General features: G+C 39.4%; 1 protein-coding gene across 2 annotated transcripts in view; it reads right to left on the bottom strand.

Moving 5' to 3' along the window:
* Positions 1–16,898, bottom strand: part of radil (Ras association and DIL domains) — a 43,450-nt gene extending 26,552 nt beyond the window's left edge. Inside the window, exons 1-7 of one of the 2 annotated variants that reach the window (XM_030141710.1) lie at positions 16,615–16,898; positions 10,143–10,350; positions 7,429–7,933; positions 3,809–3,922; positions 2,038–2,153; positions 1,752–1,931; positions 186–864 (exon numbers count right to left, since the gene is read on the bottom strand). In XM_030141710.1, coding sequence (XP_029997570.1) covers positions 186–864; positions 1,752–1,931; positions 2,038–2,153; positions 3,809–3,922; positions 7,429–7,933; positions 10,143–10,226 — 1,678 coding nt within the window. In that variant the 5' untranslated portion in view covers positions 10,227–10,350; positions 16,615–16,898. The remainder of the gene's footprint in view (positions 1–185; positions 865–1,751; positions 1,932–2,037; positions 2,154–3,808; positions 3,923–7,428; positions 7,934–10,142; positions 10,351–16,614) is intronic. The other variant, XM_030141716.1, reaches the window with a different exon arrangement.
* Between the last annotated feature and the right edge of the window lie 1,956 nt (positions 16,899–18,854).

Genomic DNA, 18,854 nt, shown 5'->3' with positions numbered 1-18,854 from the left:
AAGTAAAGGCCCTAAATTATGTAACACATCATTGTTTCCAGTCAAAAAATAACCAGAAATGAATCACAGCCCTAAGCTCTACACAACTGTGTGTGTGAAATGTTCCTTTAATTACAATACAGCACACCTATGCATATAAAATCTCTACATCCCTGATATTCTCTCTTATATGTTTATGCACAGACCTCCAGGTTCAATGAGAGACATGATCCTGTTCAACAGCTGGTCTTCGTGAGCCTGGTCAAACTCCAGCTGCAGCCTCCTCTTCTGACCTCCTCCTCTTCCTCCTCCTCCTTCCCCAGCCACCAAACTAAGTGGTGCCCCCACTGCATTGCCCCCGCTGCGGGGCTTCACCAGGTGAGGTTTGAAGGTGCGTCTGACCGCCGGAGCACTCGACACCTGCCCTGCCCTGTCCTTCAGAACAGATCCACACATTTTACAAGTCTGAGCCCCACCGTCTCCGTCCTCCGTCCCTGCATCGTAAAGCTGCCCAAGGGTGCGGAGGCGTGCCAAAGTCTGAGCTGGCAGAGGCTTAGCTCCCGTGGGGTCCTTGTACAGGAAGATGTAATGCGCTCCAAAGGAGAGGAGGTCACCATGTCGCAGCGTGGTGGAGCGTTCACAACGAGAAAAGTTCACCAGAACTGTGGCGTGGAGCACAGGCTCGACGGCCACACAGAACCTCTGACTGTCCCCCATGTCTTCTCCCTTGTTGTTGTTGGCATGGCGGCGTGGTGCAGGCACTCTGCGCAGACGGCAGTGCAGGGGCATGATGTCAGGAGAAAACAGGCAGATGTTTGGGCGGGCTGATGGAGTCTCCTGACCGACGGTGTGCTGCTCTCTGTTCAGCAGATACACCAAGCAGTCCTGCAACATAAAGCACTAGATGTCACATCTTCAGAACTATTTGACAGAACCAACAAAACACATGAGTTCTAGTCAAATAATGGGAAGGTTTGTAACTCAATCAAATGTCCCAGAAAATCAGCCTTGATAAGAGGCAGCTCAAATCTCTAAATTCTGAGGAAAGCAGCTTCAGTGGTTCTCCAATATCTTCTTTGACATAAGATAAATTATATTTCAGTTCCAGCCTTCAAAATACCCATGTTTAATCCCTTCATGAAAGTAATACAGTAAAAGTTAACAGAGTGGAGCATCTTACGTTACATTCACACTGCAGGGAAAAGTGACCCAAATCTGACTTTTTTCTGCTCTTATGTGACTCTTAACAGCACAAATAATGATTTTTTCAAATCAGCCCCGCACCACTTTCATATGTGGCCCTAAATCGGATACATATCTGACAGAATGGTCATGTTACTATTCATCTGATTTTTACGTCATTGAAAAGCAACAGATGTCACAATTCTGCACTGGAGAAACTAGAACCCAGCAAGATCCATATTTATTTTTGGAAACACAGTGTGTGCTGCGTGTGACATTGCGTCATCTTCTGTGCATGCAGATCACTTCCGGACTGTTCACACAAGTCTGATGGCATCACATTTGAATTATAAGGTACAATTTTGTGGATCACCTTTGGAACATTGTAGTTTTTCCAAGGCAGAAATATGTTAACGTCGACCAGTGGTGAGTACAGTCAAACCATCTGAGCAGCATAGCTATCTTTAACCCTTTATAAATTAATCTGAACATATCTGTCCTGGACTTCAAGACAAAGGACAAAGAAAAGTGCTTTGGGGAAGACAGACCACTGGACCTAACCAACTAGCCATGAATTTCACTGCCCTCACCTGCCGATTGTATCCCTGAAGCAGCAGTAGATGAGGAGACTGGTACAAAGAGTGCTTGACCCCCCCTCCATGACTCCCCTCCTCTTTTCTCCGACCACTGGAGACTGCCTCACGCTCTCTTCCCCGTAACGGCCCTGGCAAGGTGGAATAATAACGCTTGGGCTCATCTCCCACTCCCAACTGTAATCAATGTGGAGAAAGACAGAAATGTTTAAAATACAAAAATAACAGTTTCGTGAAAAATAATAATCTGTGGAACTGGTTATACGTCAGTGGGAGGTCTCACCTGGTTGAGGCTGGTTTCGCTGAGGCTGCGGCAGAAGGATGAGTTGCTGGACCGGGGCAGGGTCAGGGTCCCTTTTGCCCTGTTCCTCTGGAGCTTTCGAGCCTGTGCATTAATATCTACAGGAAGACAGAGAGAACGAAGGATACAGAGATGAAAAACAAGAAGCAGAGGGCATGTAGAAGAACAGATGAAGAATAATAAAGAGAAACAAAAGGCAAAGAGAAGGAGAAGAGAAGCAAGGAAGTATAGGAGATAAATGAAGCAGAAAGTATGAATTAAAAAGAAAGTGCACTTAAACAGAATATATATAGCATTTGCATGTATGAATGAGTCAACCAAGGATCTCTAGATTAAGTGAGACAAGTAATAATGTGTGAGCTATGGCAGCATATTAGCAGTCAATTTAGGTAAAAACACTAAAGCTGATAAAGGGGGTTTACATTGCATTATACTCCTTACAAAGCGTTACATTTACAAAAGGAAAAACCTGGATTTTCTGAGATTAAGGTTGTAAATTTATCAGAAAAAAAGTGGATATTTATTGATTCAAATGATACTAAAAAGAATAGGACCAAGGGTCCTGTAGTCCAACGGCATATTTAAAGACATTAATTGACATTTGTTTGACCTTTCAAGGTCACTCAAGGTCAAAGGTCATGGCACCAAATGAAAGCCCCTATGTGACTTCCCATATATTGCCAATAGTAATTATATCAATATCTTCAACTGTTTTGAAGTTATAGCACCATTATAAACCAATGGGGATTTTCAAAATTTCAAAAATTCATAAAAAATTTAAGAAATCAATATTTCTCAATTCTTTGAACAAGCTTGGTAGACCTTGCCCCAAGAAACCTCTTCTATGAATTTCTGGCTGACGGTTTCAGAGAAGAAGATGCTTGAAAAATTGTTACGGATGGACGGACGACAACTGACACCAATAGTGCATCAGACCTTCAGGCCGTTGGACTAAAAACCACAAATTAATGACAAAATTTGGATACTAGCTCAGAATGATGAAGTCACGAAAATGCAAAAAAAAAGAAAAAAAAACTTAAGCGAAATGGAAGTCAGGTAAAGTAGAGCAACAAAGTCCAAGTGAGGATTGTAATGAATGATTGGGTTCGTATGCAGGACTGGAACCCAAGAGACTGGAGTTCACATCCAAAATGAAAACTGTTTTTCCTCTTTTCAGATTTCAGTTGTAGCCTGGCACTACTACTCATTTCAGGCTAGGAAGAGATCACAGCTTGGGGATGAAATAGACCAGTTCATAACATTAACCAATCTGCAAGTCCTGTACTCAATCCATTCATCCAGTGCATTTTCATTCTCATGCAGACTTTGTTGTTCTTATTAATATCTCATCAGACTCCCTATTTCTCTTCTCAAAAATGTGTGACTACATACATTTTAAAAAAATAAATATTACCCCATTCCATTGGGGGGGGGGGGGGGGGGGGGATAATATGCCATCATAGAGAGCTGGGGATGAGCTGTGTTAAACAAACCCAGGTGTGAAGTCAGATGAATGGTGCTGAATGGAACAGTACACATGGCTGACAACACTACACCTACCCAACAGTGAACAGAGCAGCTCATAATGACATGATTAGAGAATTCCTGAGGCCATGCAATGGCTCAAACACACATCCGCTCACACACACTCACTGAATCATCGGCAATGGGGAGGTGGTGTTGTGGACAACGCAGGTAGAGGTGGTCTCCATGGCAATGATTGACAGCCACCCTACCTGAGACCAGTCCCCACCTTTAGAGCTGGACTGTACCACCCGACCAGACCGCAGAGGGGAACTCCTGTATTTGCCCAGCCCAGACCGACCCATTAGAGCCGCCAGGAATTGTGGGGTTTTGGTCCCTACAGCTGGGTGGGAGGGGTTAAGAGGAGGAGGAGGCGGGGCTGAGAAAACACCCCCTCACCAAAACACCAAATACATAATAACCTCCCAAACACACACACACGCACACACCAGAAGACATGCATGCACTATGTAGCAAAAAGTATCTTTGGTGTGTCTAGTGAATCACATCAGAAGTTAGTAAGAAAATACACAATTAAAGATGTATTGGTACAGGATTTTCCAATCTAACATATCACTGTCAAATTAATGTGATGCTGAATTTAAAAGTGAGAGACCATTTTTCATTAGTCCCATCAGATTAACCTGTGACCTCATTTGGGGTTCATTTAATTTTCATCTCAGATTTCGAGGTTGAATCTAGTTTCTTAGCAGACTGACAGATGAGGTACAAACCCACAAAATTCTTACTATGTGTGGCTAAATAACTTGATAAATCTGTTAATTTGACTGTGATGCATTTCTTTATTCCGTGAAAATCCTACAGTACCTTAAAAGCGTGTGAAATTACAAGTAATTCACACATGCGCATGCACGCTCACACATACACCAAGAGGAGAAAAAGGTCAATAACTGAAAGACAGAAGGGTAAAGAGACAGAAGACAAGGCTTCTGGGTATGTGAGCTTTATAAATACAGTGCTAAAACACAAAAGAAAGGGTATTAGTGGGAGAAATCAAAGTATAGTAAAGATTATTTTAATCCTGTGGGACTTTCTTGTTTTCAGATGGTGTACAGAAGAGGTTTGTACTGCATTTACATCATGATTTCATTGCTTTTACATGTTGGTTGATACTGTCCAGAGTGCTATACAGCAGGGATCGACTGATATGATTTTTTCAGGGTTTATAGAATACAGATTATTACAGCGTTTTTCAACCTTGGGGTCGGGACCCCACATGGGGTCGCCTGGAATTTAAATGGGGTTGCCTGAAATTTCTAGTAATTGTTAAAAAACAAAAACAACAACAACAGCAACAGCAACAACTTACTAATAAAAAATATGTAGTGGGTTGAGAGAGACAATCCCAATCCATAAAAGACATGACAAACTCTGAAGCTGAAACTGAAGCACTGTGGTACTGTTTATTTGTCAAATGTTCATTGTGGTCGGTTTCAGATGCTGCAGTTCTTTCATAATTCATGGTTTGAGTTATTGTTTTTCCAGTATTAATTGTCAGCCTTGTAAATACAAACTGGACTGACTGTACATATCCTGACCAAGGAAAATAAAATTCTCACTTTGTGCAGTAATCTACACCTGGCTTTTCTGCCTCCGTCCATAATAATATACATTATATACCCTGCATGTCGTCTAAAATTAACGTTTATTTGCAACATAGTATAGCAAACTATTACATGATCAAAAACAAATTAATTTTAGCAAAAAAATGTTTCCATTTTGAATGTCTGAGGTCGCCAGAAATTTGTGATGTTAAAATGGGGTCACAAGCCAATAAAGGTTGGGAACCACTGCATTATTAGCAACTGTGTGACCACTATTTAAATGTGTATACATTTATACATATTTAAAATGTATACATTTATTGCAAAAATAAAAAATCTTAGTGGCAAAACTAAGAGCAGTGCCTTTAAGATGACCATCAAATCAAATAAATAAAACACTGTTCAAGAATATCTTCAATGCTATTAATTTGGGATTATAATAATGAGTAGTAGTAAACTCTCATTCCAGTGTTGACAGGCCATTAATTTGTGATGTGTAACCATTAGGATGATGCTGTAGGTGGGACATAGAGGTAACTACAGGTGAGGCTCTTCTCATTTCTGTTTTGTGCCTCCTCATCTCCTCACTCTTCAGTTCTCCTGCCTGTGACCTGGAAATTGATCTCAGTGTGCCATTTTTAAGGATGTCTCGGTTACTAAAATACATCTCAAGGAGAGAGGAGGTTTGTCAGGAGCTATGAGCGAGGACACAGTTGTACCATTTGATAAAGTTTTGGCAATCAGAAACAATGCAATATTGTATTATAGAAAAAGTGATCTTTAAAAAATGATATATAGCATTACATACCACACTGAATTAATTAAAAGTATATTATACTTTTTCATGAATGTTGTTGTCCTGGCATCAGACTAGCATTGGTCAATATATCAAATTAATTTGATTAATTGAGGTTTTGCTTTCCAAAAACACTATTTGTTTACTATAACATATTAATTGTGAATGCGTTTCTCCAGTTGTATATGGCATATAGTTTTAGTAAATAAAGATCATTTAGTTATGTTCATGTAGCCAGACTAAAACCAATTAAAATTCGAAATCATTCATAACATCTATATTTCATTTTTAAATGCACTGCATAGTCACACAATAATTGTTGGATTATGCAACTGTGCCACATTTCATTTACTGATGATTTAAAATGACATCTCCTGAGCATGAATGTCTCATTTTGTTAATTCCTGTTGTCTCAACTCCTCTCTCCTCATGTCTCATTTGGAAGGAACTGAGACACATGGGGAGGAGCTGAGGAGAGGCAAATTGTACAAATTAGGAAATAAGAGGACACTGAAGCAGCTGCCTCACAGCTAAAGCACCACTTTTAGAAATTGAAAATGACTGAAAACAACACAAAATAGATAAGAATAAAAATACTTAATAGTGGATCAAATAATCAGTCGACCCCTACTGTGCAGGAGAAATATATGAGTTAAGACAACACAAAACTTAACGTAACAATCAGAAATTCCTGGCATGCTCATTGAGAAATGTTAGTGTGGTTGTCATGTGTTTTGTGCGAACATGAGGCTGGAAGTAAAACTAACTTATGTCTTGCAATGGCAAACTTATCATCCACCAGTAAATCTGTTTCCATACATTCTTAACACATGTATTAAATCCATACACACGGACAGATTCATACTACTGCATTGCAGATGGCAAGCTACAACAGTATTGCTTTTTGCGATTTATTTACACATTATCAGTTCAAATCAATCTACAGCAGACAGTGAATGCCTCTAAAAAGTGTTAAAAGTTGAGGTAGAAGCCACTGGAGCTGCATGTACAGATATGGCATCACTGTAGTGGAGAGGTGTCATTCATAAAAACACACACCCATCTACACCTCCTGTTGTACAGGATTCAGCTTTCACTCAATCAATCGACCAGCTGTCCATGCACTTCCATTGCACTGTTCGTGCGTCTGTGTGTGGGTGTGTTTCTGCAAGTGTTTAATAGTGTGTTGCTCAGAAATAGAAATCCAGACTGTCTTCACAGCACATCAGCTTCTTATGAAAACACACTGGTGATCACACAGGAACAATATCTTCTCTACAGGATAATGACTGTGACAAAAGCTCTTATTCTGCATCTCTCCACACTCACACCCACTGCAGAGGAACTAACGAGCTGTGCTTTTCTGCTGAGTTTGACATGTTAAGAAAGGAGGGGAATTAGACCAGCTGCTGTGTGTGTGTGTGTGTGTGTGTGTGTGTGTGTGTGTGTGTGTGCGCATTTGTGTTCCTCGTTTGTGTGTTTCCTCACCAGCAGTGATGGTATCCTTCTCCTTGGCATTGAGTTCTTCCACCTCTGCTCTCCTGCGCAGCTCAAACCTGCGAGCGTGTCCTTCTCTGGGCTTCCATAGTTCCTGGAGCAACAGGGGCTTTTCATTGTCCCCAAGTGCACGTAAGCATTCAGTCCGCCATCCGACTCCCCCAATCCCGCCCCCGCCCTCCAACCGTCCGATCACATCACACAGGACATAAGAGTGAGCAGCATCCTTGTTCAGAGAATAACGCTCCAGCGCCTCTTTGACCAGTTCCTGTGCGCTGGAGCGCGGCGTGGCCAGGACACTCTTGTAGTTGGCACCGGCACAGATTTCGTCTCCGAAGATCTTGAGAACACCAGGGGCTGAGCTCTGAGTGGAGAGCTCAGCCGGATCGTCCGCTGGTCGCTCTGGGGGTTCAGTTGTCGAGCGCCGGTCCCCTCGGGTGTTTGTTCCAGTTTCTGCTGGGACACGGTCTCGGTAACTCAGAGTGCGGTACAGGACCTGGTGAACAGAAGAGAATACTACATATAATAGTGCATATAATACAGTGTACATGTTTCTTGCATTAAATATCAGAGCTGTTGAAAACTATGCTACAAAAAAAAATTTTCTTGTTGGCTTTTAGTAACGTATAGGATGTTTAGTTTTTGCTTACTGAGACAGGTGTACATTTTCTCATGATTTCAGAGCAATAAAAACTAACATAGTCCATCCACATATCTTTAGAGTTAGTCAAATAAACCTAAAACTACTTGAGCCACTTGAGAAAAGCGATAAAATACATTTTCTGCAACACACAGGTCCAGAAGAACCAACTGCAAAAGTAGCTGTAATAGAAAGAAGCAAATATTCCTAAATATAGCTCAAATGTCTTGTTTAAGCAAAACCAAAACTTGTACTGGGGTATGCACATTTTGCTTGACTAGATTTCCTAAAACTAGAATGAGCTTAGGCTCTGACAGATCATAATGGACTATCAAACAAGAAAAAAAAAAAAAAGACAAAATTTACAAAAAAGTGCAAGCAACAAATACAGTTAGATTAAATATTCTTAAATTGAGAGGTTGCTAAAGGAGTCTCACTTTTAAAATAAAGACAGTGGTCATGGAAAAAAATAAGACTGATTTCCCACAAGGCTAACAGACTTTGACATTTATTTTTTGCAGTACATTTTGGGCAATATTAAGAACCAAAGACACATGTAACATTTAACATACACATAAAAATATGCTTTCATCATATAATTTGACTTGTAGACACAAATTTTGATGTTTCCTTTCTGCTGTTTTAAAATGTTATAGTCAGTTAAATAAAAAAGTAAATAAACACTAGGGCTGCACGATATTGGAAAAAACTGACATGGCGATTTTTTTAACCCTGCGATATATATTGCGATATGAAAAAATACTCAGGCGGATATAATAGCTGTGTGGCGCCGACATAAACAGTCAAACAAATTAGTTGTGTTTCCTCTCATTGTGACAACAGGTGCAAGACACTATCAAGACAGAACACGTGTTTCAGTATCATCCTTCCTGTAGCCAAAATAATTTCAGATAACTGACGTTGCTTTTCTTTTTGGCACCAGGTCTTCGTTTTCAGTGATTTTTCTCTTGTTCGTTGCTCATTTTTAGCTTACCGGCCGACAGGCTGTAAGCTATTGTCGTCATGTGGCGTCCGTCGTCGTCATCTGCTGTAGTCATCTGTCGTCCGTTACAAAAATTTCAATCGTCTTCTTCTCCGAAACTACAATTCCGATTGACTTCAAACTTGGCATACAGCTTCTTTATGATGATGTCAAGAAAAATTAGTGAAATTATTTGGATCCGGATCTGATTCCAGATTTGGTGCAACATTGAAAAATTTCCCCATTATAAGAGATAGGAAGTGGATGGATGCAATAACTCAGTAAATATAAATGATATCCAGTGTAAATTTCTACAGTCCAGCCCTGATGGGGAGATGACCAAACCATAATGGCCACATGCTGATCAGGATCTTCTTCTGGATCCGGGAACTTACGAAAAATTTAACATGGGCTCTTATGGGGAAAACATTTCAATTGTCTTTTTCTCCGAAACTACAGATCTGATTGACTTCAAACTTGGTATACAGCTTCTTTATGGTGATGTCAACACAAGGTATTGAAATTATTTCAATCAATATCTGATTCTGGATTTGGTGCGACTTTGAAAAATTTTCCCATTATAAGAGATAGGAAGTGGATTGTTCAATAAATCAGTAAGTATCAATGATATCAAGTTGGAAGTGGAATTTTTTACAGATCTGATTAGAATATGACCAAAACATGGGCTATTTCTGTAATATAATAAATACACAGAACTGGGTGATAATAAATGGCATCTGGATACATTCCCCAAAGCTTTTAATTTGGCCGGTAAGCTACAGGGCCATTGGTCCTATTTTTCAATGTTGTTACCAGTGACTCACTCCATGTACAGGGGCGTGGTCTGCTTCGGCAAACTGATTAAGAACGATTGCAATTGGTGGATCGCTGTGTGTAGTGTGTGTCAAGTAACCAGGTTGAAATTAGATAAGAACACGTTGAGTTCATTTGCCTCCCACATTGCAGGACCTGCGATGTGACTACTGCGCACACGTACTTTGTGATGACGATGCTCAAACGATATATAGTGCAACTCTAATAGACACATGACTAAACAGAATATGTGCATGTATCTCTCCGTACCTGTGTGAAGGTCCTGCTCTGGCGTTTCAGGCGGCTCTTTGATGGTAGGGACATGCTGGCCCCAGATGAAGAACCGTAGAACATGATGTTGCGCCTGTCTTCACAAACTCCAACACTGTATTTATCCCTCTACGTGCAGCAGCACCAAGTGAAGGTTTATAGTTGAGGATTAGATGCTGTGTATTTCATTGCACTGTCACCTTTGACACTGGAGAAGCAAAACAAACAATGTTAGAGACACTTTATAAATAAAACAGAGGGAAACAATCCTACGGTATCCACGTTTACAGACAGAACTCTGGGAATAATGCCCATGGAATCATAATCAACCATAGCGTTAGATATAAGTACTGTACAATATATAGAGAATCACAGACACATTAGAAATCAGTCTTAATGTTGCTTGTACAATTAGATCATTTCAAAGCGCCGCCATCAGGACAAATCTCAGCACATCTGTGACTTTCTTCCTGTGCACTAATGTGGCGTCTTGGTGACAAACTTTGTGTTCCAGTGGATGGAGAGGCAATTTGCCAATTTTGCAGCATACCGCAGCCTTGGTAATGATTGACTGAAGCCATGTATGGTCCACCCACCTCCACAGATCAGCACACACACCGCCTGTTACATAATAAACCCACAATGTCTCCATGGAAGTAAGCTCGTTCACGTAAAAGGATGTTGACACGAAAGAGTTCACCAGCCAAATATGTCAGCCAAAGCTAGGTGCTTTAAAAGTTATCATAACATCACTGCTCTTCTCTGAATATGGTCTCTTCTGGCTCCAAAAACCCAAACACAGATGACCAAAACACAGCCTAGAAGCTTTAGAATGGTGGTCCAAAAACCATTATGTGACATCATGACTCTTTTATGCAGCCTATGGAAAAAATCAGAAGGTCCCAGCTGAATTCTGTATCACAAAGCTCGATGTATTTTTCACATTACATTGATGTGGCTTTTAGCTTTTCAGTGACATCTTGACTGAGGTAAGCTGTTTAATTACCACAATCAAAAGTGAAAATCAACACCTTATGATGTCCAGTCAAAGGTATTTACGACTGGGGTCAACGGATTTCCACATCAAATCAGCCTGTCCATCCATGGGAGTGGATCTCTCCTTCACTATGATTCTCCCTGAGGTTCCTCTTTTCCCACTGGGTCTTTGGAGTTTTTCCGTGCCAAGGATGGTCTAAGGACGGGGGATGCCCGGGACATTAACCCATTTCCTTCATCCACTGTTTATTTGACTGTTATTCATTTTCATATTCAACTGATTCTGTAAAGCCCTGTGAGGCAACCTAGCTGTGATATAGGGCTCTATAAATAAAACTGAATTCAACTGAAATGAATCTGAGGAAACATCACGTAAATCTATGATTTCTGTATAAAATAAAACTTTGCTCCTTGGTGCCTTCTACAATAAGCATTTAGTTCCCAATGTACAATTAACCACGATGGATGTATCTGTTCTGCAGCGCATCAAAAACATTTTGCTGCTGCCACTTAAGGATGACACAAATATGTAAAATTACTTAAATTTTCAAGAAGACAGGTGACGACTTATTCATACTGTGACTGCAGGGTCAGATCAAGCGGTGACACAGGGACACATTTCATGTTCAATAACTTCTGTGTTTAAACTAAATAACTTATCTCCATGCTTAATACATGTATGAACAGGTCTCAGTAAGTACTTTCACATGACACGTTACAATTTACAGAAAAAAAAATACGGGGTAAAAATACCTAAATTACTGCTGCATGACATGGGGACTCAAATTGAACATCTTTTTTTTTCTCACTTCACGCAAACGTACAAAACATGCTGTTCTTATAGGAAACTGATCCTAAATTAAACATGGGGCTTTAGCTATGATGTTAACTACAGTTGTGATCAATATTGGATAAAAATGTTTAAATGATAAGTTTTTATGAAAACAAATATGTTGTGACACAGGGACAGCAGATTGTCACTTTGTTCAGTATCAGAATAAAAGACTTTGCTGGAACTAAAACACTACAAATATGCCAATAAACTTCTATTGAACATACATATTACAACTGAAGTGATATACACAGCTAAAAGCAGAGCATATTTAACTAGTAATTAGATTGTACATGACCTTTCTATATTGTTGTACTGTTGAACAATTAGTTCCTACAGATTCACAGACTTAAAATATCACTTATACAAGCAAGAACAAATATTATTATTAAAGTTAATAGTGCATTTACATATATATCAGAAGTACAACTTTACATAATGAGTTATATCTATTTTTCTAAACAGTTCCATAGAGTTCAATAGAGTTCTTAAGCTAAAAAATGAGCTTATTTGAGAAATGACACTTTAATATTTGACAATGATGTTCACTTTCACTTGATCTGGCCATACAACACTAATTAACTGTTAACATTTAAGTTTTTGATCTTCATATTGACTTTAGAAGGAGGTCACACACCACATCTTCTAGAAATACAGTTCACAGAAGTTTTCCTTAAGACCAAACTATTGACTATTTGTAAAATTAATCAATAATTTGAAGAATGAATGAGAAAAATAAAGTTCCCTGACACAAAATTTAGGACTGAAATAATACAGAAATAAGCACAATATCCTTAGATTTGAAGCTATAAATCCCAGAAATCAGTAAAATAGCACTAAATAATCCTTTTTAGTATTAGCAATTAGTTTTTTTTTGTTTGTTTGTTTTTTTTTAAATCTAGCTGCATTTATTTGGGTTATACTATTCTTTACTAGTTCCTGAATGAGCTTCTCCATGGTCTCTTATACAAATGTGATCTCAAAATAGACCAAACTCCTAAAATAAATCCTAAACCTTATGTGTACCTGCATCCAGGTCATGAATTTTTATCTCAATAAACCAGTCTGTGTCCAGTCTATGTCCCTACACAAGGTGAGTCACGCTTCTCTCTTGGCATTGGATGAACTCTTTGACCGATGAAGACCTTTAACGCAGGTTTCATCAGGGACCAAGAGCACATTTCGCAGCTAATAAAGTGAACTTGTCAGCAAACAAAAGCAGCACCTACTGCAATGTTTTAATTGCAGTAGATCCACTTATACGGTACATGATTTCTTCTTTTGAGCAAATATTTGGCAAGTAGCCTAAAATGTGTTGTTGTAGCTGACTCTGCAAGCACTGGTGGGATAACGTGACTATTTTAAATGCCTGTTAATCCACAGTAATCTGGCTACTTGGCCATAGTTAACTCAATCCTGGAACCAACAAACCCCTCCTGTGTCTACGCATATATGCATACGCTTTTACCAAATAGCACTGTCAGGAGGCTGACATATACACTACGTTACCTAAACTATCACAATTGAAAACATCCCTCCGAAGGTCAGTCTGAAGGTGAAAACTGACTGAAATGTCCTCAATGTATAGGTCTGATCTTCACTTCAGTAGTTTAAAAAAGTTCTCACAAAGAAAGCCATACAGCTTTGGACACAAATATTAGACCACTGTGATGAAGTCAGGAAAAGTTTATAATAAATTTGATACATAAAGTTATTATGGGTTTGTTCTGTGGAAACAAACCTAGTAAAACACACACAGAATGACTGTTATATGAATTTAACAAAGACAATTCAAAACAACAACAAAAAGTCCTCTTTCAACAATAAACATATACATTAAACAATGTGTTGCTGAAAACACAAACCAGAAGCAATTAATATTCCAAAAACATAATATCAGAAGGCCATTTGAGGGAGTATTATATTGAATTCCAACAGAGAACTCACATGTGGTCCAAATGAATTCCATATTTGTACATACTATTGTCTTTGTGGGGACACCTTATTGATGTAGCTCAAGGGTGTCAAATTCATTTTATTTCAGTGGCCATATAGAGCCCAATGACACCTTAACCAGGCCAGACAAGTAAAATAATAGCATAAAACCTATAGACAATAATCCAGAACTTTTTCTTTGCGATAGTGTGAAAAAAGTAAAATTACATAATGAAAATGTGAATTACCTGGACAACCTCAAATTTGTACAGGTAGCTGGGCATTAATACAAATGGATATCTCTCCACCTCATTTTCAATAATGTCATACACATCAGATCGTTTTCATAAGTTATCATTTACACAAACCTGCATACATATCCTGCAGAGTGCTATCATGGGGTTAGGACGGTGATTTTCAACCTTGGGGTTGGGACCCCATGTGGTGTTCCCTGGAATTCAAATGGGGGTTGCATGAAATTTCTAGTAATTGTTAAAAAAAATAATAATAATAAAAATATATATGGTGCATTGAGAGAGACAATTACATACATAAAAGACATGTCAAACTCTGAAGCTGAAACTGAAGCACTGTGGTACTGTTTATCTTTAAATGTTCATTGTGGTCATTTTAAGATGCTGCAGCTCTTTCATAATTCATAGTTTGAGTTATTGTTTTTTCTGTATTAATTTGCAGCCTTGTCAATAAATGCTGGACTGACTATACATATCCTGACCAAGGAAAATAAAATTCTCACTTTGTGCAGTAATCTACACCTGGCTTTTCTGCCTCCGTCTATAGCCTAGATGTCATCTAAACTGAATGTTTATTTGCAACATAGTGGAACAAACTACTACTTGATCAAAAACAAATTAATTTTCGCAAAAAAAAAAAAAAAAAAAAGAATGTCTGGGGTTGCCAGAAATTTGTGATGTTAAAATGGGGTCATGAGCCAAAAAAGGTTGGGAACCACTGGGTTAGGATAAACAAAGGTCATACACATTACATTGATGCATTTTTGTCATATACTGTGACACTGGGAACCTTATAAGTCTGTTTCCTCCTGACCACATACAAGCATGAAAACAGAGTTCATCAAAATCTCCACTTTGCCTGGAGTTTTCAGACATTTTCAGTGACCCATAGTTTTCATGAAAAACAAAAACACATGATAAAACATCTGTTTTTTTCCATTTACCTTATGTGAATGTAATATCTTCATTGTCATTTTTGCACATTCATCTGACTGGATGGACTGGACCCTTTGGCAGGCAGGTTTTGCCCCCCCCCCTATGTAGCCCATTGCCTTAACCTTCACCTAATTCCAACCCTGAGCCTCAATATGTTATGGCACAGGTGTCAAACATGTGGCCCGTGGGTCAAATCCGGCCCGCCAAAGGGTCAAGTCCGGCCCTTGGGATGAATTTGTGAAATGCAAAAATTACATAAGATATTAACAGTTCTTTTAGTTCAGGTTCCATATTCACACCAATTCAATCTCAAGTGGGTCAAACCAGTAAAATACTATCATAAGAACATAGAAATAATGACAACTCCAAATGTTTCTCTTTGTAAATGTAAATATTTTCATGTATTTACACTAAAACAAAGTATAATTTTGAAAAAAAAAAAAAAAAGTGGATAACCTAAAATGTCTTAAGTACAATTTTAACAATATTCTGTCTGTTACTCGATATTTTGTGTATTTGTAGATCCACTGTGATCTGTAAGTTATAATGTATGTGTGTAAATGATAAACTGAGGCAGAATATTGTTAAAATTACACTTATTTTTTCAGTTTGTTGATGTTATTCACATCTTTTGAAAGGATAGTTTGTAGATGTAAACCTGCTCATAATGTAAATTTACTTTTTTTTGCTCTAAAACATAGAGAAAAGTTTGGAGTTGACATTATTTATATATTATTATGTTATTAATTTACTGGTTCGGCCCACTGCAGATCAAATTTAGCTGAATGTGGCCCCTGAACTGAACTGAAATGACTTTGACACCCCTGTTATGGGGTCTGCATGAATAGAAGAGAAAAAGAAAAGAAAGAAGACATGCGCGCACAAACACAAAGGCCTAAATGTCGTCTTGCTGGGTTGTTTTGTGACCCAGAAGCTAGCTAGTCTTACATTTTACAATCACGTCACACCTACAACAACTTCTCTAGCACCTTTTCATTTGCTGTCTGCCCTTGTGTTGCCTACTCGAAGGTCAGAATGAAACACTGTGTTGAGAAAAAAAAAAAAAGTAGACACCTACAGCGACCTCCTTTGTAATTAGACTAAACTTGTGCCTACTTTGGACCTGCCCTGTATTTACTGTCCATCCGTCTGTTTACGACTTTGGGCTCCGCGGTCGTCACTAGCAACCGCCGTAGCAACAAAAAACCAGTCGAAAATTTTTCAGAAATTAATCCGCGGTGGTACAAATAGCGAACGTCCGCGTGCGTGTAACGGTCCGCAGGTGTACCTAAAAACTGAACCACATCCACACAAATGACCATCAATTAACCTGAAACAATGCCGCCTTCACCTGAGCCACAGCACGGCGTAAACCCACATTTGTGTTTTGTTCACTCAAAACGGCGGTGCGTCCACCTGCAAATAAATTAGGTCCTGACAAAGTTGAGGTGTGATTTCCAGTAGTGACAAGCCCAGTCCCGCGGGGGCTGTCCTGGGTGTCTGTTGCGTTTGTACTCACGCTGCCTGCAATGCGTGGCTCCATAGTGATGGGGAATCCTTCTCGGCGTCTCTCATTCCGTCCCCCCCCCCCCTTCCTTCTCCTCACTACAAGGCAGAAAATCTCCGGTCCAATGTGGGGGAAACACCCAGCAGGCCTGTTCCGAGCGACACCCAGCCGTCCGGGACTCCGACCCTCATCCCTAAAAAGTGCTCGTTAACTTGGACGCCCGCCAGCCTCCGAGACCTCCCGTTCCCCTGCGTACATCTCCGCCGAGTGTCCAGCAATGAACCGCATTCCCACATACACGGCGCTACGGAAACACCCGAGTTCTCCGCGCTGGTTCACTTCGGCTTGTTTCGGACGCGGCACACCTGACATGGAGAAGACTCCGCCTGCTGGCCGGTAGCGGTATAGCAGCACAAGTGAAATAGAATAGAATAGAATAGAATAGAATAGAATAGAATAGAATAGAATAGAATAGAATAGAATAGAATAGAATGCCTTTATTGTCATTCTAAATATGTACAACGAAATTATAAGAGACAACTCTCTGGTGGTGCGTAGTGCAAAACAGTTTAAAGAAGAAAAGAAGTGTAAATATATATACAGTATAAAAACAGGCATGTCACCAACCAAGAAAACAGTAGAGGTAAGTATATATTGCATTTTGACCCTGGCTGAACACTATGGACATATGTTAAATATATGTCCTTTGTGAGGTGTTGTCATTGCAGTGTGTTCAGTACCCGTATTGCACATGGATAAAACATACTGCTAAATCTGGAGGTGCGGGCCTGGATGGACCTGTACCTCCTCCCCGAGGGCAACAGTGAGAACAGGCTGCGTCCGGGATGTGAACCATTGAGGGTGATGCTTCTGGCCCTACGCAGACACCTGGTGTTATAGATGTCTGACAGAGAGGACAGCTGGACTCCTATGATGTTCTGAGCCGACTTCCTGACTCTTTCCAGAGCCTTCTTGTCAGCCTGAGAGCTACTCCTATACCACACTAAGATGTTGTGGGTAAGGATGCTCTCCACAGAACATCTATAGAAGGACAGCAGCAATTCCTGGGACAGGTTCACCCTTCTCAGTGATCTTAAAAAGTGCAGGTGCTGCTGTGCTTTTTTCACAAGGGCACTGGAGTTAGTGCCCCATGTGAGGTCCTGAGAAATGTATGTACCCAGGAATCTGAAGTCACTGACCCTCTCCACGGTGTCCCCTCGGATGAGAACAGGAGGGGGATCCTCCCTCTTCCTCCTGAAGTCCAGCACCAACTCCTTTGTTTTCGAGGAGTTGAGTGCCAGATTATTAAGGGAAAAGGTGATAGTGTACATATTTACAGCGGTGGAAACAGGTTTTTGGGCACAGTTTTATATTAGAAATAAATAAATAAAACACTGACTACGACAAATGACATTCCATAAATCTGTATCAGAAAAAAAACTGTGGCATCGTGCTGTTTCAAACTAAGGCAATCGTTTAATAAAGCCAAACCTTTTATTTTCCTGGGTCTCAGCAGGATATTGCATTAAAAATCAAGTCCTTGAACTCCAAGTACTGTGCCATATTCCCAACCAATATACTCCCTTTGTTGAGGTCAAAACTAGATGTTTCACATCCAGGGCATGACATGTTGAAACTGTCAGGAATTTAGTTTTGTTGTTTTTTTTTCTTGCTAACAATAAAACAAAAAAAAAACCAAAAAAATTATTTGCATTTGTGTCTGACGCAGCAATACATTTTTAAACACATGACAGATTTGTCTGCAGATATTTTATTCTATTCTATTCTATTCTATTCTATTCTATTCTATTCTATTCTATTCTACAGCATACCTTTGAAACCTTTTGAAACTTGTGACATAGCTACATTTATAATTTGAATATCTACTGATTTTGCTATTGGTGATAGTTTGATGAATACTGAGCTTTTTGTACCAATATCTGTACATTTAGAAATTTCTTTGGTCAAAATAAATCTTCATACGGTGAAATTACCTAATCTTTTGCATAGAAACAACAGAAACATGCATATGTCTCTTAAAAATCGATGAGTTCTTTTTTTTTTTTCCCCAAACTTTTAAAAGGCACTGTAGATATAAGAACTGTTTGGTATAAAAAGAATGCAGCTAATGCATTGTATGCTGGACCTTTTGGTAAATCCAATTTGCAGACCCTGTCCCTTTAACAACACAGTTTAAAGGAGTGTATTCTTTTTTGAAAAAAGCAAAATAATAAAGTGTTGACTCAAGAAAC

Source organism: Sphaeramia orbicularis, chromosome 1 (genome assembly GCF_902148855.1).
Source record: "Sphaeramia orbicularis chromosome 1, fSphaOr1.1, whole genome shotgun sequence".
Taxonomy (NCBI): domain Eukaryota; kingdom Metazoa; phylum Chordata; class Actinopteri; order Kurtiformes; family Apogonidae; genus Sphaeramia; species Sphaeramia orbicularis.
Note: the sequence above shows the minus strand (reverse complement) of the source record. Positions and strands in the feature narration are given on the sequence as shown.